Consider the following 23644-nt stretch of genomic DNA (forward strand, 5'->3'; position numbering starts at 1 on the left):
AAGTGGGTTCCTCGGTCCTGAGATGGGGGAGCGGTGAAGCCTCAATAGTGCAGGTATTGGGGTCATCTATGAGAGCCTCAAAGAATTAATGTAGAGAGAGCAATGTACAGGGAGATAAGATTTAGTAGAAGAGAAAGGCAGCAATGCATCAAAAATGACAGCACTGACAGCATGACCAGACAGAGAAGCATCAATTATATCCACACTGCAGATCGGGAAACCAAACGATGAGACTAGGTCGAGTTTATGGCCTAGTTTGTGACTGGGACCAGTGCTAAGCAGAGCAAGATGTATAACATCACTTATGATAGGCTTAGCAGGACAGCAAACATGAATATTAAAATCACCAAGAATCAGAACTCTATAACAGTTGGGCATAGTGTTTGAAAGAAAGTCCGCAAATTGAGTGATGTAATTTTGGTGGACAATATGCAAGAGCAAATAAGAGGGGATTGGCCAGGTCCACTTTAATTAATTGCAACGCAAAGCTGGAGAAGTAATCAGAGTTCAGTAGGTGGCAATTAAAATGCTTCTTAAACACAGCAGCTACACCCCCACGTGCCCCGAGGGTCTAGGCATGCTACAAAAGTTACAGTCATCTGGACAGAGTTCAACAAGTGACGCACGCTCACCGGTGTTCAGCCAGGTTTCCGTCACCAGTAGGAAATCCAGTCCATGGGCAGTGGAAAAGTCTTTGAGAATAGAAGTCTTATTAGATATGTATCTCACGTAGCCGCTCTGGTGGCTGAGCGGATTAAACCGCCGTTCTTGCAATCCGCTCATCATGTGGCTGGGAGGTTCGTATCCCAGATTCGCCGTAACCGGTCACGGCCAGAGCGTCCACGGGGTAAGGCATTCATTAGGCCACCCTTACCCGAGGGATAGTGGGTGTAGATCGGTGTAGTGTTTGGGGACTCATCGTTCTCTAGCGACCCCACTGGCCCACCCGGGCGCCTGCAGCCAAGCAACTGAAAGCATTCTCCCTACACCTCCTTCGCGGCTTGAAGATGATGCAGTCCATGCAAGGCTTCAGCGTGTAAAATAGCGAGAGCAGCCGACACGAGTTTGAAGGAAGCTGGTGTTATGCCTATCTCCTTCCTGTGGAAACGTGAGCCTGGGGAGTTATTCAACAAGTGTTCCGGCCATATGCCATTGGGTTAATCAGGTGGGATAAGGGGAAAAACTAGAAATACATTTTAAAAAAGGTAAAAAAAAAATGTATCTCACGTTGAACAGAGACACTTTGACTGTGACTGCAGTATAATCCAACAACAGCTCCCACACCAGAGGGTGGAGATTCTGGAGGATTACACCACCCTGCTTCACAGTTAGCCTGGCGGGGATCCCACAGGGCAGTGGTCCGGTGTCCATGTCTGTGTCTTGCATAATTTGTCCAAGAAAGGCATACTTGGTCTCGAGGGAGAGCTGAGGACTGAAGCGACGTGTTTGTCCAGGTCCAACATCATTGAGCTGAAAATGTGGGCCAGTACCGAGCGGCAGCAGGCAGGAGTCCTCAGTTTAACCAAGGCACCTGCATGTTTACTCCATCTCCTAGCTTGTTTCATACAGTGATTGCCGCAGGGCCGAGCACATACAGTGGTGCTTGAAAGTTTGTGAATCCTTTAGAATTTTCTATATTTCTGCATAAATACAACATGAAACATCATCACATATTTACATAAGTCCTAAAAGTAGATAAAGAGAGCCTAATTAAACAAATGAGACAAAAAAAATGTATACTTGGTCATATATTTATTGAGGAAAATGATCCAATATTACATATCTGTGAGTGGCAAAATTATGTGAACCTTTGTTTTCGGTATCTGGTGTGACCCCTCCCTATGCAGCAGTAACTGCAACTAAACGTTTCTGGTAACTGTTGATCAGTCCTGCACATTGGCTTGGAGGAATTTTAGCCCATTCCTCCGTACAGAACAGCTCCAACTCTGGGATGTTGGTGGATTTCCTCACGTGAAATGCTCGCTTCAGGTCCTTCCACAACATTTCAATTGGATTAAGGTCAGGACTTTGACTTGGCCATTCCAAAACATTAACTTTATTCTTTAACCATTCTTTGGTAGAACGACTTGTAAGCTTAGGGTCGTTGTCTTGCTGCATGACCAACATTCTCTTGAGATTCAGTTCACGGACAGATGTCCTGACATTTTCCTTAAGAACTCGCTGGTATAATTCAGAATTCATAGTTCCGTCAATGATGCCAAGCCGTCCTGGCCCAGATGCAGCAAAACAGGTCAAACCATGATACTACCACCACCATGTTTCACAGATGGGATCAGGTTCTTAGGTTCTTATGCTGGAATGCAGTGAAAGGAAAATTTTTAATTTCTCCAAACATAACACTTCTCATTTAAACAAAACAGTTCTATTTTGTTCTCATCCATCCACGCAACATTTTTTCCAATAGCCTTCTGGCTTGTCCATGTGATCTTTAGCAAACTGCAGACTGGCAGCAATGTTCTTTTTGGAGAGCAGTGGCTTTCTCCTTGCAACCCTTCCATGTACACCATTGTTGTTCAGTGTTCTCCTGATGGTGGACTCATGAACATTAACATTAGCCAATGTGAGAGAGACCTTTAGTTGCTTAAAAGTTACTCTAGGTTCCTTTATTTTTTAACTGCTTTTTTTTATTGTATTTGATGTAAGGTGACCTTGAGTGTCATGAAAGGTGCCTTTAAATAAAATATTTATGTTATTATCAGTATTAATGTTATATCCTTCTCTCATTCCGATCTGTGACTAATGCATTTTATTGTCTCTTCTCCCATGTATGAATTAATGTGTGTCTACAAACACACAATTTATAGTAATTCCTTATGGCTTAATTCTTCTTTTCTGCCCCTTACTCTGAGGAGTTTTGTATCTAATCAAATGTCTAAACTAATAGCCAGAGGATGTCCATTAGTCATGAACTCATTGTGCAAAAACATAAATGAACATTGTTAAATAAACATTGTTAAATGACTAATTAATGACAATATATGCTTATGAACTAATCCCTAACGGTAGTATATCCCCCATGTATATCCAAGTTAAAAAAAATGTTGCCCCCTTTATATCTACATCAATGTTTTATGAATGGACAGTTGCTAAACTTGAACTAATAGTGTGTAAGCTTAAATGAACAGTGAAAATAAGGAATTCCCATTAGTTATGGATTTATTAAAACATATTTATTTCTGAAATATGTTTTAATATGTGTTTTAAAATATGTGTTTCAAAATATGTGAAGGAGTTCAAGTATCTTGGGGTCTTGTTCATGAGTGAGGGTAAGATGGAGCGAGAGAGTGAAAGGCGGATTGGTGCAGCATCAGCAGTAATGCGGACGTTGTACTGGACCATTGTGGCGCAGAAGGAGCTGAGCCGGGAGGCAACGCTCTCAATATACCAGTCAATCTTCACTTCAACTCTCACCTATGGTCATGAGCTTTGGGTAGTGACCGAAAGGGTGAAATTGTGGATACAAGCGGCTGAAATTAGTTTCCTCCGTAGGGTGTCTGGGCTCAGCCTTTGAGATAGGGTGAGGAGCTCAGACATCCGGGGGGAGCTCAGAGCAGAGCCGCTACTCCTTTGCATTGAAAGGAGCCAGTTGAGTTGGTTCAGGCATCTGATTAGGATGCCTCCTGGGCACCTTACTTTGGAGGTTTACCGGGCACGGCCAACGGGGAGGAGACCCCGGGGTAGACCCAAAACTCGCTGGAGGGACTACATGTCCAATCTGGCCCGGGAATGACTTGGGAGCCCCTAGGAGAAACTGGAGGACATTGCTGTGGAGAGGGACGTCTGGAGTGCCCTACTTAGCTTGCTGCCATCACGACCCGAGCCCGGAGAAGCGGCTGATGATGAGATGAGATGAGATATTTCTTTCTATCAGCCATTTACAAAGAGATCATAACACTGGTATAAACCCTATTAATATGTGTGTGTGTAGCATATTGTATGTATGTTGAGTTAATGCTTACCTGACATACTGAAGAGGGCATAAAAATGTATTAATTCATGAGGAATTACTATTAGTTATTACTGACATGGGACATAACCATACTGGTTAATAATTTACATACATAACACAGTCACAACAGCCAAGGCAGCAGATCAACACAACTGACCCATTTCTCCCATGAAGAAGACACTATATCAGGTTTCTAAACACTCTAGAAATAATGACAACTGTGCAAACTGTTGCCAGTCTGTGTCCAAGACATGTTCAAAAAATGATAAGCTGATTATCACTCTGTCCATGTTATAGAGGAGAGAAGAGATGGTTGTGTGCATTAAAGGGCCTTTCAGAAATTGTATGCAGTAATGAATTGCAGTTATTGATAAGTACCTTATCTAATTTATACATGCGCAGAACTTTTTTTTTTTAAGCTGTTTTCGAGTTATAAGCTGACTGTGTCACGTGCACAAAAGCAGTAGTGGGACAAGTGTGTGTACTAAGACTCCTTCCAAGAATTTCACTCTAAAAAAAAAATCCTGTATTTTAATGGAAAAAGTTGTCTTTTCAAATCCCTCTATTTAGTATAATGTATTTTGGTATTCTTTATTGTTCAGCTGCTTATGTTTTGTTTTGTTATGTTTTGTTTTGCCTATTTTTGCTCGTGTTGGTATTGTGTGGGAAACAATATACCCAAATAATGGGTACATCTTAGCGCACAAATACGTGTTGGCTAAATAATGGGTTTCAAGTTGTCCATCAGCCACAGATATTTACTTGATTCACAAACTATGAATGCATTAAACACAAGGTTGTCATATGCTCACTGTGATGCTGCTCAGTTTAGATGGCAAAACAACTGTCTTGTCTTTAAGAAGTTTTTTTGCTGACTTTTAATGCAAAATCGGGTGAACATACACACACACACACACACACACACACACACACACACACACACACACACACACAGAGCAAGAGAGAGAAGCATGCTTGCCCACATATATTATCAGATATTAACACAGGATAAACATCTATTAACATCCATCCATCCATTATCCAAACCGCTTACCCTGCTCTCAGTGTCGTGAGGAAGCTGGAACCTATCCCAGCAGTCATTGGGCAGCAGGTGGGGGAACACTCTGAACAGGCCACACACACACACACACACACACACACACACACACACACACACACACACACACACACACACACACACACACACACACACACACACACACACACACGTTCACTCCTAGGGACAATTTAGTACGGCCGATTCACCTGACCTACGTGTCTTTGGACTGTGGGAGGAAACCGGAGCCCCCAGAGGAAACCCACACAGACACGGGGAGAACATGCAAACTCCACACAGAGGACGACCCAGGATGACCCACCAAGGTTGGACTCTATTAACATGATGCATGACATTTTCAGATACTTCTTTCTTATCTGAGTCAATATGAGCAGTCTTGAGTTTAAATTGCACACTTTCACAAACAGAAGCCCCACATACGCCACACCGTGCTATGTTTAGACTACAGGCAAATCTGATTCGTATCTCAAACCCAATCTTTGGGGCTGACTTTGTTATTTGCAAGTGATCAGGTCAGATTGTGTTCAAGCATGATTAACCTATCTGCACTGGTTGCAGTTGTAATGGTGTTAGCATGTGTACGTGTGTTACTCGAAACCAAAACAGTAAACAGCAGGCTGTAAAGAATCGAGAGGAATCCCCTCACTCTCCAAACCACAGCAATGTCCACATGTGGCGCAGAACTCCTCTGCCATACCAGGCAGCACCAGCGACAGGACGTTGATAGATGCAGCCACGTTTTGTGCTGCAGTCACAGCTGGCATCACTGGGTAGGGTGCAGCACCACGATGGGAGAGACGAAGGGGTTTCCTATTCTTTGTTGAGTTTGTCATATGTTGTGAGTAAATTTGCATTGCCAGACCTCCGTCTCGATGTTATGTGATGCTACATTGCCAGTGATGTTAAGGACAGATTGAAATCCAGTTTGAGTGGCCAGACTTGGTGGTATATCTAGAAATGCAATTTGAAAAGCATTTCAAAGAAATTACGAATGTGGTTTGAATCAAATTGTAAAAATAAGTCTCCGTGTTTGTTTGTTTGTTTTTTGTTTTTTTTGCTGTCGTGGGTTCCTATCAGGATATGGCAATAATCAGATTTGAGCTGCCAGTCCGACAAGGTCAAAAAGCACACAGACTCGGTAACGAAACTGAAACAAGATTCAAGTAGCCACTGAGCACGCAGAACACCTCTTGAACTCTCCCACAAGCTTCCTTTAAAAGATAAATTCCATTTTTGTACAACCTGGATCTTATTTTTGTAGTTTTTCTATTCATTGAGGAGCTCTTGGACACGGAAACACTGCCGGACGCAGCTTTATAACACTTTGTTATGGTGTCACAGAAAACAATCCATCAACAACAAAAACCCCCAGTACCTCAGTTAGACTGCATACAGGATTTTTCATAGTCTATAACTTCTCAGTTGTGCTTGCTGGGTTGTTTACCGGTGGTTACGAATACCTACAGTAAGCATAGGCTGCTCATTCCTGCAACCAAGCTGAACCAAGTGGCCCAGCCATGCAACTGACCAGTGATAGTATTGAACATTTTGAATAAGAACTTTTGACTTTAATTTTCACTTCCAAATATGTGGTTTAGATAATTGGGTTAAATTGAACTTGTTGAAACATGTCTACTGCTTGTATGTCATTGCACCAAATGACGCCATTGCAAAGCTGTGTCCAGTGGGCGTCCTGTATCTAGGATCTCCGAAATGAAGCCATTGAGTAAAAGGATATCATAACCAATATGTGCTATGGAAAAAATAACAAAAATAAGACCTAAGTTGTTAAAAAAAACAAAACAAAATGAAATGTATCTTAATTCATTAGTTGGTTTGTGCGACATAAGCATCCCCTCTATCTAGCTCACCTCTCTCAAACACACACACACACACATGTACGTACGCATGCATGTAAAAAGAAAAAAAAAGAATCTACAGCGTAGTGGACAGAATGAGGTCAGTCGTCTCTAAAGGTGTGCCTGAGTGCACAGGAGACGATCAACATGTTTGCTCACAACTACCCTTCTATTCTACTTCCCCGTGTTTTCCATTTTGTTGTCCTCTCTTCAGCAGTTTACTATCACCTTGACATGTATTAAGTGATTTGCTTTTCTCTTCTCACTGCTTTCCCTCTCTACCCCTGTACTCCTCTCCTCCCCTTTCATTCTCTATGATCTAATTGTCTAGTGCTTTGTTGTTGTTTTTTTCCTGTATGACATGTTTACTTGTGTTGTGCTGTGGGCCTTTTCTCTACCTGCGCTATACACAGGTGCTCCTATCACTTCTTGCCCTGATTTTCTATGTCTGTAGCTCCACTGCCCCCTACAATTTCATTACTCCCACGCAGTGACAGGGTCGGGACTGCTGCTTGCCTGACCCCAGGGCTACATCAGTGCACATTTAAGCCCACACACACACACACAGGCACCTGGTTTTGTTTTAAAATGGGTGAGTAAACTTGGAAAGATACATAATGCCCCCCCCCCGAAAAGAACATTGTAATTAAAACCAAATTTCCTGCATTTCTACACCACCTAACCTCTTGGATTAACTCAAGGAGCAGCCACCTGCACTAGTCTAGATTAGTTAGATTGAGGGTGCTATGAAAACAAAGAATGCATCTTTCCTGCGTGCGCACAGTGCGAGAGGAGAGGGAGAGATGCTGCGCTGCTGCCAAATGAGCCGGGAACTGAGATTACTCTGAGCAGCATGCATATGAATAAATTGTAATAGAACAGATTTTTGTCTTTTTCTCGCTTTCTCCCTGATGGCCTGAATAACTCGCTGCTGCACAGTGCTGCTCTGTCTTGTCTGTCTGTGTGCTGTCAGTGTCGACTTTTCATGCCATGATATTATCAAGTGAAATAAACATTAGAGATACTTTGCTACAAGCAGAAACTGCAGGAGCTACTTCAGATAAGGTGTTGCAAGTCACTCCTCTTGATGCTATTTATTGGTGGCAGGGTGGTCAGAACATTCACATTGCTGGGAACTCTTCAGCACCTTTGGCAGGTATCCCAGGGTCACAAGTGTTTCACCCCTTAGGCTGTACACCTCGCCTGAGTGGGCCAACAAAGACCAAATTAGCCTTAACCTGCAGAAAGGTTCCAACTGCGGGCTCATCAACCACAGCCATCTTGAGCTGGTCTCAGCTGCCATGGCTATCTCCCCACTTACTTTCTTCAGTTGTTTGGGTTCCAAATACACCTTCTATAAGAAAGAGCGCACTGATGTTGCTGGGAAACCACGGCAGCTGACTTAAATGGGAAATAAAGTTGTGTGTCATCTTTTGATAAGAGCCTCATCGATCAAATCCTGGTACTTGGCTTTCTTCTGTTGGTGAGAGGTGGATAGCCTGTCCTCCCAGGCTAGGATTGTTTTTGTGCCCCTGAATAGAAGAACTGTGTGTGGTCACAGTGAAGTTACTGCCAACTCTTCTGGAAAGAAAAGTCTCTTCTTCAAGTCCGCTTGCATCTCCCAGTCAGAAGCAGCTGTTCTTGCCCAAGGAGACTTATCTCCTTCCTTTTGGAAATTGACAACTTTGGGTGGTAATGCCTAGTATTTATTGGCTATGATCCTCTGCAGGTCTGTTCATTTGGCAACTTCTATAAATTTATTTGTGATTTTTTCCCTTTTTTCTTCCAATTTAGTGGCCAATCGATCTCCATTCTAGATCAAACACCTACCCTTGTACTGCATGCGTTCACCGACTGCATCTCTCCGACCGGCAGTGTTGAAGGAACTGCCTCACCACCTCCGTGACAAGGTGAACCAAACCAACGCCTGCTTTCCTGGCACACACAGAGATGTATATCATGTGACGAACACAAGCCGACTTCTCCCCCCTCCTGAAGCAGCATTTGCCAATGTTGCTGCTTTATTGACTCTGGCCATAGTTGGATCTGGGAAGACCGAGGTGTGAACCCTGGTCCCTCATGTGCAACTACATCGACACAAAGCCGATGCTCAGAAAACTGCACCACCGTGGAGGCTATTTGGCAGTTTCTGTAAGGACCTTGTTGTGCCTCCACCTGTATTGGCCTTCTCCCAGTGCTTTGGAACATCATCTCAAGGTGTGATTCAGGGTGTAAAGGGTTGCTCCACACTGCTGGTAGGATTAGCCATCTTCTTTGCCCCAGATATTTAGACTGTTTGGAGTTGGCAAGAGGTCAGCCACAGCATGCAGGAAGAAGGTTAACTTGCCCTGGTTGGTACCCCAGAGTTCCTTCCAGGACGACTGCTTGAGTGCCTGGTCCCACTGCATACACTGTCCCTGGCAGGCGAGCCCTACTGCTTTTACACAGCGGTCTTCCTCTGTTGCCTCTTGTGCCCTCTGCACCATGAGTCCTCTCTTGCCTTTGGCATTGGCCTTGCTCCATTTCTTGGCGTTGTAGTTCCCAAGTCCTAACCATCCTTGACAGACCATCCCAATGATCTCCTTATGTATCCAGTACGCTTCTGCTTCCCTCACTGCTTCCTGAGGCTTCCACCTCCTGCCACACTTGATGGTCTTGTTAGTGTGTCTGATTTTCTCATCCTCAGACAGTAGCAGTGCTCTTGCCTTGGTGGCTTTGAGTTCTTCCACCACCAATGAAACTGGTAAGTGGAGCTTGATGGTCTTGTTGTACAGGTGGACCGAGCTGAAAGTTTGGGGAAAATCCAGCCATCTTATTAAGAATTTGCTGCACAGTCTCTCCATTGCTTCTACTTGAGTCATGAGGAAGTCATACAGCAGGAATTTCCATTGCATTCTGGGTATGATGCCACACTGGATGCACTACACCTTAAACACTCCAAGAAACTAGTTGTTGTCAATTATCTTGAGCCAGATGTTTAGTTGAGCCATGATGTGTCTGAGGTTTCAACTTTCCTTCAGGGTGCTGTCATAATTATTTCCAAGTCATCAGATTCCTAGTTCTTGAATTGCTGGACTATCATCCTCTTGAATATTGAAGAAGCATATTGAAGAGGCTTTTTGTCGGCTTTCCTTTCAGGATACATAGGCTCCTAGATTTTACTGGGCTTAATTGCCAGCACCCATGAACATGTAGCCATCTTCTCAAGCGAGCTTAGGATTCACCGTGTTCCTTGGATCTGTGAAGTCATCACAGTTATATCATCCATGAAGACTCTGCAGGCCTGATGTCTTATGCCATCATCCACGTTTGGCCCTCATTATTGCATTCCTCCTGCCTTTAGCAGTAGGTTCAAGGCACCCAAAAAAAGGACCACTGATATTGCGCATCCTGCCATGATGCCCTTCTCAAGTCTCTGCCATTTGATGGTGAAATGTCCAACAGTGAACCACATCTTCAGTGAATCGATGTGTGACATCACAAGCATGACTACTTCTGATGGTACTTGGTTGTACTCCAATGCATTTTGGATCAGCTGGTGAGGTACACTTAGGTAGGTGAGAGATCTAACCATACGATTGAGAGTGTATTGTTGTTGCTCTTTGCCTTCTTCATGACCTGGTTGATCACTGATGTATGCTCCAGACATCCTGAATACCTAGGGACTCCTGCTTTCTGGACACTCATGTCAACGTATCCATTGGCAAGTAGATAAGATGTTAGTCTTTTAGCAATGATGGACCAGAATATATTCCCTTCAACGTCTAGCAGGGAGATTTCTCGACACTTGTCAAGTCCTAATGAGTTCAGTTCTTTAGGGACAAAGCAGCCCTCAGCAAGTGTCCAGAGCCAGAGCCAAGGTTTCAGCTTTTTCTTCCAGAGTGTCCGTAAAAGCTTCAGTAGCCTCTTCAGTAGCTGTGGGCTGTTTTTTGTAGATCTTGTAAGGTGAGCCTGATGGTCCTAGAGCAGAACCTGCTCAAGCTTTTTCCACTACTGCCCTTACTTCATCAAGAGTGAGGTCTGCCATGTTGAAATTGGTGTGTGGTTTGAATGTTGGTAGCTGGAAAGGACAGTACCCCAGTGGAATGTCTCAGCCAGGGTCACCATGAGCTGCTGCCACACTATCCTCCACTTCCTCCTTAGAACATATCAGTCTCCCACTTTTAGGCTTTCCACGGAGGTCAGCTGTAAACTGGAAGGGGTTGTTAAATTAAGCTTTCCTCTGTCGACACTTCTCTCTCTGTTTTTTTTCTGGATTGTCTCTGTACTGTGAAGCCTGGGTGAGTTTGTTCACAGTTCCGAGCATAATTGGTTCAGGGCTGTTTTTTTTTTTCAAATCATCTGCTTTCTGCCACCTTTTCTTGAGCACAATTAGTTCTTTCCGCAACTCTGTGATCTGGTGCTGCCACCTACTGGGACCTGCCGGTGGCTTGACAGTTTTGCTTTCCTTCACACCAAAAGCATCTTAGCATGCCTGATACATAATTTGCATCATATTCTTTATCTTCTTGGTTGCATCTCCTTTCAATATGTTGTCCAGGATGATGCTCAGATCTTCGTCCAAATGTGCCCATCTGTGATCTGTTGCTGGTGGTAAATTCAGCCACGGTTTCCTGTCAAGGTCCTCCATACTTTCGGATTCACCCCCTTGTCTTGTGCGCTGAGCAGGTTGAGTAGAGAGGTAAGGGGCACTGTGATTTGCCTCTCGGCCCTGGTCCTCCACTGACTGAGAAGCAGTGTTAATAAACTCAAGAGATAGCTCTCTGTGTAGTATCAGGTGCCTTGCCTTGCTGTAGTTGCTCTTTGCACTTGGACTTGCCTTGGTGAATTTTCACACCCCGTTCATTCTTAAACATTCCCCACAGTAGTGTTTGGCAAGTTACTTTTGAAATGTAATACATTGCATATTATTGATTACATTCATTTGAAAGTAATAAGTTACTTTACAATATTACTGTCTATGTAGAGTAACCCATTACTGATTACACTACTTTTGCATTGCTTTCACAAAAATTACCACAGAAGATTTACTAGGCATTATAAAATGGAAGAGGGGAATTATATTTCATAGTGGGTAATCAAAGCACAGAAGCTCAAGTTTATTTAAGCAATAGTTCATGACAGGCTGTGGTATATTGTGATATAATCACAATATATCATGTCCTGGAGTGAGTGATTGCTTTTATAAAACGGTTACCAAGTAGGGCAATATGAAAGACCATTTTTATTAACATGTTGATAAAGCATTCATTAAGCATTGTTCTTACAAAGAAATAGTGCCTCCTGACTGGCATCACTTAGTGCAAGGTGGGTGCTACAACATGGGGAGTGATAATGAATATGTAAATGAATTAGACGTCTTGCCGTTGTATACGGTTATTGGATCATGGCTAACAATCAATCAGAATGCTTGATTTGAGCTGTATTATAATGCAGTTCAATACAAATCCAGCAGTAGGCGATATTGTATAGCCTAATGAAGCCGTAGTCCCGAAACAGCTCGTATTAACTGCTTGTATTAACAATAGTGTGATGAGCATCATCATCATCAGCAGTCACTCAGGGTCGAGTATGACTGTCCTCCTTCTGGGTCTTCAGGTGGGCATAGAGGCCGATCCTAGAGCCACATAATGGGAGGACGCCTGTGCGTGGTAGCTTTTTATGTGGAGTGGCTGATGTGCCTGCAGCCACCACACGGTCCTTGGCAGGGGGTGGTCAGAGTCCAATGGCATGGAGAACCAAGACGATTGGGCTCCACCCTCTGTTGCAGCCTCCGTCCGCCTTCACTGCCATTGTGACCTGGAGACATCTTTCGCCAGTTCCGCCGTTCAGGTCTTTGTTGGATCACACTTCGTCTGGAACCTCCCTCCCCTTGACCTATCCACCTTGGGTGACTTAACCAGGAGCCAAGCCCCGGATGGCATAGCACTTGGGATCATTAGTAAACGCAAGCTTCTCCATCATGGCAAGGTGGCGATCCAGGAGAAGATGTGATGATAGGAGTGTGATGATATAGAGCAATTAAATAGCCTAGACCTTTTCCAATTAAAAGAATGGCCTTGGACACAGGGATGGGCAGACAAACCGTCAAAGTCTGATAACTTATGTTCTTGTCCTTTTCTTTGATGATCTGAAAGTAATTAGAGTAGAGAGTCTGATTGCAGCCATCAAATTTCGCCAACAGGAAGTTCTACGGGGGATTTTTTATTTTATTTTTTTCTGGTGGCGCACTGGTGAAGTGACGCAGTGTGGATGAATTATTTAAATAAACAGTAAACAATTTATGGCCTAAATACACCAGGGATGCACACAGCGCGACACGTCTGCTGCAGCAGAACATGTCCATTATGGTCTTCTCAGACAGGGAGCGATTGACACGCCAAAGTAATTCATTTTCAATGAGGGGCAAGTGGGCATGTAGGGAGGCCCGGGCAATCTGTCATGCAGAGCAACAAATGGGCACAATCCCATGAAATACTGTTGGCAAACGATCAGCAACGGGCTCGACTAAACCAACTCGAATGGTGGTCCAAAAATATGTGATTTTTTTAAAATTATTATTATTACCTGTTTTAGTCAGTTGCTGAAAATAGTAAAGTGATCATTGTCACAGGCTGATTCAATACATATAATCACCTGATTGTGGGGATTGTATGATGTTATGTTTATTTTCTTAAAAAGACAAGAAGTGGGGTAGCAAAAATAACTTTGCTCACCCTAATTGAATAATGGGGATGCATTTACTCCACTTGCTCCATTTGCTCGGGTCCTTATGCGCGCACACACACACACACACACACACACACACACACACACACAACAAAATCAGACATTTCTCCACTCAAAGATACACTGAGAGGTAAACCTTACTAGTAAAAGCCAGATCAACCCTTCTGTTGTCTTACGGGTTAAAAAGGCCCATAACAGTGTTTAACAGCAGAGACAATACTCTAAATCATTTTTTCAACCTGACATTTGATGACTTTTCCGAGAGTGACCCCAAATTTAGAAAAAGGGAAGTGTTGTTTTTGTTCATATTTCCATGAAAACTGCACATAACTAGGATACTAAGATTGTCTTAGGGTCATGTTTGACCCTATAAAAATGAGTGGTGTCCACTGATTAAATGCAGTCTTTCTGCACTGTGAAGAGACAAAACCCAGATAGTCACAAAGTTTGTGATGAATGACAGGCTGTTTCTTCATGCAAAATAGATATGGGGCTTAAAATTAAATTAAGTTGCCTTAAATTAGAGGTTAAAATGAAGGCGGGTCATAAATGACCCTTAGGACAAGGGCAGTATACAGAATATGTGGACAACACAAGGGTTAAGGTGAGGCATGGCCTGTTAGAGTCATTTGGTTGGAGTGTTTTGTTAGAAACAGGTGAAAGTAATGAGGGTGAGGTTACGGTGTTCGCTAAGGTCCTACTGATTTCGCAGCAGACCAGAGAAGTGCACTTGTCGTTCAAGAATATAGTGCAAAAAAGACTAACACATAGTATATATATACACAAGCACACAGTGTGCAAATACACACACACACACACACACACACACACACACACACACACACACACACACACACACACACACACACACACACACACACACACACACACAACCTCTCAGTGATGCTCAGTCTAATACAAGGCCGAAAGCCTGATTCTGTCATTAGGCTGTACGTATCAGTTAATAAACTATCTGCACATTTATTACCTCCCTAAATCCTGCCAAGAAACCTGTAAGTTAAGCACTGACTGTATTCCCCCATATGCCCCCCCCAAATGTGATGTTAATTTGAATTTTAATGTTTTTTTTGGGGGGGGGGGGTTTAACAAGAGCTGTTCCAGAACTAGAGCTTTGGAGGGGCAAGTCAATCACGACTATATAAATGTAATAACATTCTGAAGTGCACCTATGCCACAATTATTTTAGTGCACATAGCTGAGCCACATTTTATGAAATATGTTGCTGCCATTTCAAATCCAATCATACAACAAAAGGACCTGCCAAATTGCTACTGATTTTTTTTTGTTTTCCTATCGCATCTTGCGTTATCGCAAACAAACACACTTGCAAAGAGAAAGATAGATGTACACACAGGGACGCTCGGACACACAAACATATATTACACTCTTGCACACTGTACACAGACACACATCTTCAAAGCCCCTTATACCACATCGAACAGGTCAGACTAGATTATTTAGAGTCACTTTGTCTTTCTTCGTGGATTTAAATGCCAACATATCAACATGCCTGAGTTAGCCCATGTGGGGTGTGTGTGTGTGTGGGGGGGGGGTAATTCAAGCACGTCCACACACACAGGAATGCATAAACAATACCATGCTAGATATCTCCTAAACACAAAGGCACATTATTAAATTAGATGGAGCAACACACGCCCGGCGCCTTACAGACAACAGCCTTTCTCTTTGCACCTAATCCCAACAAAGGGATACTTACCCCTTTGTTCTACACTTCCTCTCTTCTCTGCTCGGACAAGGAGCGAAGGCATCCAGGGAAGGGAGGAGAGCTTGCCAAGTCCAGGCAGAAAAGAAAAATCTCTCCCTCCCTTTTTTTTCTTCTTCCCCCATTTGGTTTTCCTTGGAGTTAATCTCAGCCCTGGCGATTAGCGGGTGGTACAGTGTGTGTGCACGATGCATCTCCAAGAGGACGGGTATGTATGCAAGAAGGAAAGAAGGGAAAACAAACAAACAAACAAATAATGAATTCCTCCATCTCCAACTGACTCTGGCGAGAGAGACCCTCGCTCCTGTCACGCGAATACACACAGACAGACACACACGGAGACTTGCACACACAAAAAATGAAGTCGGTGAAATCTGAGGATGTCCTGTGGCCTCAAACAACAAAGGATTACTATTACAGAGGGCTAAGCTGTTTACATGTTTAATCGCCTCCGTGAAAGCCGAGCCAACCAGAATACAAAAGTTAGGTAAGACGGTGTCCTCAAACAAAAAGGACAACTCAAAACTTTGTGTGATTGCTCTGATGAAGAGTATCTGCTGAAGATGACTGATCCCCTCACCAATAACAAAGATGTTCATTAAAGTGATGATGGTAATGATAACCTGCTGATGAAGATGATAATAATAATTATGATAATCATTACACTTATATAGCACTTTTCTAGGCACCCAAAGTGCTTCACATTAAAGGGGGGGTAACTCATTTTTACCGCCAATGTGTAGCACCACCTGGATGATGCACGGCAGCCATTTTGCGCCAGAACCCTCACCACACATCAGCTTGTGGTGGGGAGGGAGGAATAACTGAGCCAATTACATGGGGGGGGATGATTAGGTGGTCAGGTGGAGAGAACCATGTTGGGAATTTTGCCAGGACACCGGGAGACCTCCTAGTCTTTGCGATAAGTGCTATGGGATCTTTAATGACCACAGTGAGTCAGAACCTCGGTTTAACATCTCATCCGAAGGACGGCATCTCCTACAGCACAGTGTCCCTATCATTGTGTTGGGGCATTGGGATTTGATAGTCGTTGTTTTTATTAGGACCAGAGGGAAGACTGCCTCCTACTGGTCCACCAACACCACTTCCAGCAGCAACTCAGTTTTCCCGGGAGGTTTCCCATCCAAGTACTAGTCAAGCCCATACCTGCTTAGCTTATGTCATTTGGCAGAGCCAGGGTACATGTTGGTATGGCTGGCAGCAAGTGGTGATAAGAATTAGGGGAGATGGTGATAATTAGGAGATGATGAAGGATGAAGAGACATGGATTTAAAAGGTTGAGAAATAGTAGCAGATTTTGGTTAAATGAGAAAAGACAGGTCACAAGAATGCAAAAAAAAAGAAATAAAAAAGAGAGGAAGAGCAAATAGTACTGCAATGCTTATTTGCACCCATAAATTGGACTCAGCTGAAGGGATGCAGGATGTTATGTCAGACACAGAGATTCATCTTCATTGGATTAAAGCTGTCTGCTTGTGACCCTGGTGGTCCACAGTGTTCAATCAATCATCCAAATAGATGATTGTCCAGGGCCTGGAAAATGGAGCGAGTAGGCTTAAACACGAATTGAATACCTATGAGGAATTCAGTCATCGTTTTTGGGGCCGACAAAGATAAATTGATATTTTTGAGAATATGCCCTAACACAACTGGGTATTTTATGATGATAAGCCTCAAGAAGGTTTCTTTGTTCCTGTTGTGATTTGCTTGGTCCTGAATTTGTTTCTTCCCAAGGTTGGGTTTAAGGACATTTTACTGACACACATCTATGTTGGCTGAAATATTTGGTGCAGATGAAACCCTGCATCGGAGCAACAGTAAGCACAGCCACAAGACAGAAAAAAGGTGCAGATTGTAAGGGTGTCATATTAACAATATACACATTTAAGTTGGCTATACGGGTCTGTTTAGTGAGGATCTAAAGGAAAGCCCCGGTGTTTTTGAAATGAGGTCTGGATTACTTTTTCTTTGAGAGTTAATGGAAAAAAAAGGTTAAAAAACAAAGCAAATCATCTGAGGTGCAAACACACTGGGATCCAAAGGTGCATGTTTCTCTTTCATCAGGTTATCTCTGTACACCTTACTATAACAATGGTTGTGAAAATAAAAGGTGGATAAAGTCACTCAAGTGCTGGAATCTCATCATCCTCTGCTACCTATCTCCAAGGAAAGACCAAGAGAGCAAGTGTGTGTGTGTGTGTAAGAGAGAGAGAGAGAGAGAGAGAGAGAGAGAGAGAGAGAGAGAGAGAGAGAGAGAGAGAGAGAGAGAGAGAGAGAGAGAGAGAGAGAGAGAGAGAGAGTCAGAGTCCGAGTCCAAAATGTGCCCCATCTCAGAACACTCCAGTGTCCACCAGAGCTGCTTCTAGATGGCTGTATCTGCCGTCTGATAGGATCGAGAAGGCTCTCGGTTACCAGACACAGTTCTCCGTGATTGAATAAAGGCACTAGGGAGTCTCATAGATCCAATTCCTAGTGTGACCAGTATCTTGTGCATCAGGAGCTCTCTTTCTCTCTTCTCTCTGCCATTCTTCCCATCCATCCTCCCACCCTTTCTCTATTTTTCTCTCTCACCACTCCCTTGTTCTTTGCTCTCAGCAAGTTTCTATCCATGGAACAGACATCTGGCAAGGGTGCTGACGTCAGAGCGGTACCATAAAAGTCTCAGGAGCAGCAAGCTCTCGGGGCATTTCTACTCAGAGCAGCTCAAACTGAATGCAATGATTTATGTAATCCCCCCCACCCCACCCCACCCTCTCGCCCAACATAGATAGCTTGGTATGTATAACATCCTAGAGAGACCTTCTTTGGTTTCCTTTTCTTTCAAAAAAAACCCAAACTTCTGAAAATTTTGAATTGGTTTCAGTCATTCTGGAGAAAATGGTTTCAAACTTTGTAAGCCACAATATATGTATGTATGTATGTATGTATGTATGTATGTATGTATGTATGTATGTATGTCAGTGTTGTAGTACTCGAGTCCAGGACTCGGACTCGAGTCCGACTCGAGTCCTGATTTTCATGACTCGTGACTCGACTTGGACTTGAGCACTGATGACTCGGACTTGGACTCGGACTCGCGAATTTACTGCATTCGGACTCGGAAGTTGGAGACCCGGACTCGTGACTTTTTAATTGATAAAGACTGTTTTTGTTAGATTTTTTTTAAATAATAGGCCCTATTAAAATATATTGATAGCTATATTAATACTGTAACATTATTCAATTTCGTGTAAGGGCAGGCACGTGTGTTCCACCTACATGCGGATTCACGTGGCGTGCATACCGTCATGTTCAGTAGCGCGAAGATGCCTAAAGAGACAACCTGAATTGTGCGCTTTGCTTACACAGATTTTACAACAAATTCCAGCAAGATCACTGCTAGATGTTCGATATGTAAACGAACTATTGAGGAGAAGACCGGGACAACCTCAAACTTCAACAGACATCTGTCAAGGATGCACCCAGAAAAGTAAGTGATATGCAGTCAGCTGATGATATGGTTGGTGATCAGTTAACGTTAGCTAGCTAGCTATCTAGCTACGGTAACAATAGCCTCTGAAGTAACTCAACCACTGGTCCAAGATGTTGGGTCAGGTCGTGTGGCGGGTATATCATGTCACTAGAACCGTTGGGTTCGGTGGTGTGGCGGGTATATCATATCACTAGAACCAAGTGAGATTGTATAGGTAAGTTAAGTAACGTTACTGTTAGCATGCTAATGCAGCATTGCACAGAAAAGTCACAGTACGGTTCGCTTTCGGTACGAGCGTGCCATCCATCTCACTAATGATGAGTTGGTAAGTAACACGCAGCGTCTTCGTGTTATAGGGAGATTAAAACTGATTTTTCTTATTTATCATTTAGCTAATTACCAAGTAGCATACACTTAACGGAAAAAACACACCACTCTGAACTACCGTGTTAGCATTAATCTTAACTAGCAACAACAAATCCGCACATTGCAGATCTCCGCCATGAATATTCTCCAAGTGCGGAGAAGGAAGAAGTCTAGCCTATATGCATCCACAAATAATGTTGATAAAATGTGCACAACTTTACAATGCAAATAAAAATAATTGTAGGCTATCACTCGCTAAATGGACTAATTGAAGAAAGCTAATGTGGATGCCGCCACTGGTTTTCTTGAGAGCTGGAGACGGTACAAGATTTGACGGATGTGGCATCCCCCCCCCCCCCCGATGTACCGAAAACTACCGAACCGTATGGTGATTGGTGACACCGCATAGGCTACTGTAAATATGGGGATATTTTTCTTTGCATATATGCAGCATTGGGTGTGCCAAATTCTAAAAATAGACACGCGCGACGTAGCTTTTGAACAGTACTATGAACTGGCTCTATCTTCTAACAAAATCACACCCTCCCTGACCCATACAGAATAAACATACAGACTCACGGAGGATAGAGAGTTAAAGCTCAGCTAGGTAGCATGTAACATACTTAAATCAATAATTAAATGACTGGGTTTTGCTAATTAATCCCTGTCCTGTTAGTCTCATAAATTATGTATCTTTTCTCATACTTTTCATTTATCCAGCTAGTTTACATTAGTTAATCTACTAATATGGTAATGTTAGTTATATAGATAACTAAATATGTAACTTAACTGGTTATGGTTCAAACCACTATGTGTATAATGTGTAACATTTGTATTGTTATTGCATATTGTTATAGCTATAACGTTACACATTTTTTGCTGTGAGAAAGATTACTTGAAACAGTTTGGCATCAGCAAGCTAAAGTGTGTATCCTATCTTCCCCTAGGTTCCAAGAATACCGTGCCTCCACTGCTTCAGATGTGATGCCAGCTGCTCCAGGTCAGAAGACTATCACATCATTTTTAAATGATGGACAGCAAAGGATGTACGACCTCAAACATCCACGTCAGAAGGCAATAAGTGATGCCCTTGTAAAAGATCTAATCATTAAGTGCTGCTTGCCACTCTCCATCGTTGACAACGAGGACTTCAAGCACTTCCTGCATGTCCTGGACCCTCAGTACCGGCCCATAGCAAGATCCACAATTTCCTCTGTGACCATTCCAGGAATGGTGGAAGTCAAGAAAGAACAGATAAAGAACCAGCTGGCAGAAGCATCGAGTGTTGCTGTTACCACAGACATTTGGAGTGATCGAAAGATGCAGTCATTCCTTGGAGTGACAGCACACACAGTGGCAATGGATAAAAAAAACAGGAACTCAGCCTTCAGTCATATCTTCTTTCCTGCAAAAGAGTGCATGGGAAACACTCAGGAGAGAAGATTGCAATGATGTTTGAATGCTGTGCTGAAGAATACCTGATTAAGGAATAGATCAACTTTGTCATAACTGACAATGCATCCAACATGAGAAAAGCTTTCCAGGCCAGCTTTCCCCTAGAGGATCCTTGTGATGCTGAAGCTCATGATCCCAGCACATTTGAGGACGATGATGAAATATGGCAAGACCTGATGCCAGAAGATCAACAGACAGTCAATGACACTTTGGCTGAGAACTGTAAGATGCAGAGACTATCATGCTTCACACATTCACTGCAGTTGGTCATAAAAGATGGTCTGAAAGACACCAGTGGGCTGTCAAGCACCCTAGCAAAGCTATCCCGTGCAGCCAACCTCCTCCACAGTGGCACCTCGTTTAAAGACTGCTTTGAAGCGTGTTCTGGTGATGCAACAATTCCAACAGCGAATGCCACACGATGGAATTCCACTCTGAAGCAGGTGAAGGCTTATGTGCATTTAGACATGCAAAAGCTGTCCAGTGTGTTGGAATCAGTGGGGCACAAAAGCCTTATCTTATCCCCGCGAGAGTATGCTCAGCTTAAAGAACTGATCGAAGTTCTTGATCCGTTCTTAGAGGCAACCAACCTAACTCAGGGTGAGACTACTGTCACCGTCAGTGTGATTGTCCCCTGTGTCCTCACTCTGCGCTGTTACCTGCAGGAAATAAGAGGAAAAGCCAGATACTGTGGGCCTCTGGTGAGAGCTCTGGAGAGCTCCTTGAAAACAAGGTTTGCAGAGGTTTTCAGTGCAGTCAAGATACCAGGATGTGAGCCGGCTGAAGGAAGAGGCCCCACCAAATTTCCTTTCACCAATGCCTACTTCATAGCATCTGTGTTGGACCCAGCATTTGGCTTCCAGCGGCTAGAACATGATGTGCAGCTGGACAGTGACGTCAAAGATGTGCTGAAGACTGAGATCAAAGGTGAGAAATGTTTTGATTAACGTTAGTTAAGTGATTAACTATTTGATTGTTGTGATGTTTATATCATTGAAGGTGTTACAATAAAGCACATAGGCGTGTCATTTGTCATGTAGGCCTAGTCAATAACATATTTGTAATGAGTCCCCCATGCCCCCTCTCATTTCAGAGTATATAAAGGCAGAGGGTGACAAGCAAGCGGTATCAACAGCAGATGCAGCGGAAGCAACAGGACCAGGGGAAGGTGAACTTTCAGAGTCTCCTCCTGAGAAGCAGTTGAGAATGTTCTCCCACTATAGGAGGACTCCCTCCTCCACCGAGAAGAAGCCGTCTGGCCAGGCTCAGTTGACTGCATACCTCAACTTGATCGCTGAGCAGGACTCTGACTCAGTCCCGTGCCTCAGGTTTTGGCAGCAAAACAAATCCAAATTCCCTACCCTCTATCAGATTGCCACACAGGTATTCTCTATCCCTACCTCCAGTGCACCCATTGAAAGGGTATTTAGTCATGGAGGCATTTTGATGAGGCCTCACCGTGCAAGGTTGAGTAGTTCCATGCTGTCAGATCTTATGTTTTTGAAATGCAACGTGTATGCTTAAAACTAGTGCCACCAGCCTTTTGTTCCTAACTATTCCTGAGAGACAATGTCTTTTGACTAGTTTTTATGAATGTATTGTATGCTGTGGAACTTACTTCTGTATACTGTTTCCACCATTTGCTAATAGCATGCTATTCACAGCTATCAAATGTGTTTTGAAGAACATCCAGTGTTCAGAATGTCAAAGAAATTCAGACTGTTCTAAAAATGTGTGTGTGCGCGCATGCTTGCGCGTGCATGTGTGCGAGTGTGTGGGTGTGCATTTGTTTGGCTATCGTGTCACAAAGTAAATAAACTCCCTTTGAAATGGTGACAGCTGTGTCATTTTTGTTTAATGTAGACCTTTTTTATTTGTATGTCAGATCTTTGACTGTGCCCGAGTGGATCACTGGAGCCATCTTTGAACTCGACTCAGACTCAACCTTGATGACTCGGACTCGGACTAGGGTAATAGGGACTTGACTCGGACTCAGGTAATGGGGACTCGACTCGGACTCGACTCGACTTTTCTTTGGTGACTCGGACTTGGACTTGGACTCGAACACTGGAGACTCGAGACTCGACTCGGACTCGAGGTTTAGTGACTCGACTACAACACTGATGTATGTATGTATGTATGTATGCATGCATGCATGCATGCATGCTATGGTTGCTTTAAAGGAAGGCTGCACTCAAAAATAATGTCAGAATCAGTATTTAGAGCACCATGCAATCACATGGACGATGGTGATTTGCTTGACCAAACCCACTCCATGTATATAGACTAAATCATTCTCTATTAGCATTGCTAAAGGATAACACGTTAAAAAAAAAGAAAAAAGAAACTAAGAGACTACAGGAGAAACAACGCGCAGCTGTAGCGGTTTGTCAAGACGGTTTCGTCCTCGTGAAATGCTTGCTGGTACCTGCCGCATAACTGTGGATGGGCCTAGGACCACCCACTTGGCACTCAGGCCCACCCAATCAGAAGGCTTCCTTTTTTGCTGGATCATCCACTGAATAGAAGTCAATGAATACTGTTTCAATTATCTGACTATGCGACCAATAAAAATAAAATAATTCTTGTTTACCACAGGATGATGATAGGTAAGATTTTTTGAGTGACAGTGCATTTCGCAAATGCCAGATTGTGAGCAACCCCTTTTCTTTCAGTCAGTGTACATTCTGTGCATTGCACAGAGGAGCAGAAGCCTACTCTCCACTAGCTAGCTGCTTCTAATGTAGGTTAAGATAACAATGATGGCTAAACAAAGCAGTTTGCTTAAGTTTGTCACAAAAAGACGTGAGGAGGAGGAGAATTCAGCTCAAATTCAGGTATCATTCTCAACTCGCCACCCACACCGAGCCCTGTCGTCTCCCACTGTAGTCATCAAAAGTAAGCTAATTTACAATTTCAGACTGTAGTAGTCTATTGCTACCATTGCCTA

At 43.4% G+C, this 23644-nt stretch overlaps 1 protein-coding gene across 1 annotated transcript; it reads left to right on the forward strand.

Moving 5' to 3' along the window:
• Nucleotides 1-10643: 10643 nt before the first annotated feature.
• LOC130115245 (uncharacterized) lies at nucleotides 10644-22275 on the forward strand. The gene is made up of 4 exons (XM_056282860.1): nucleotides 10644-10852; nucleotides 11183-11187; nucleotides 21370-21621; nucleotides 21788-22275. The coding sequence occupies exons 1-4, from the start codon at nucleotides 10644-10646 to the stop codon at nucleotides 22216-22218; spliced, it is 897 nt and encodes a 298-aa protein (XP_056138835.1). The 3' UTR covers nucleotides 22219-22275.
• Nucleotides 22276-23644: the final 1369 nt, after the last annotated feature.

The sequence above is a fragment of the Lampris incognitus genome, chromosome 7 (genome assembly GCF_029633865.1).
Source record: "Lampris incognitus isolate fLamInc1 chromosome 7, fLamInc1.hap2, whole genome shotgun sequence".
NCBI classification, from domain to species: Eukaryota; Metazoa; Chordata; class Actinopteri; order Lampriformes; family Lampridae; genus Lampris; species Lampris incognitus.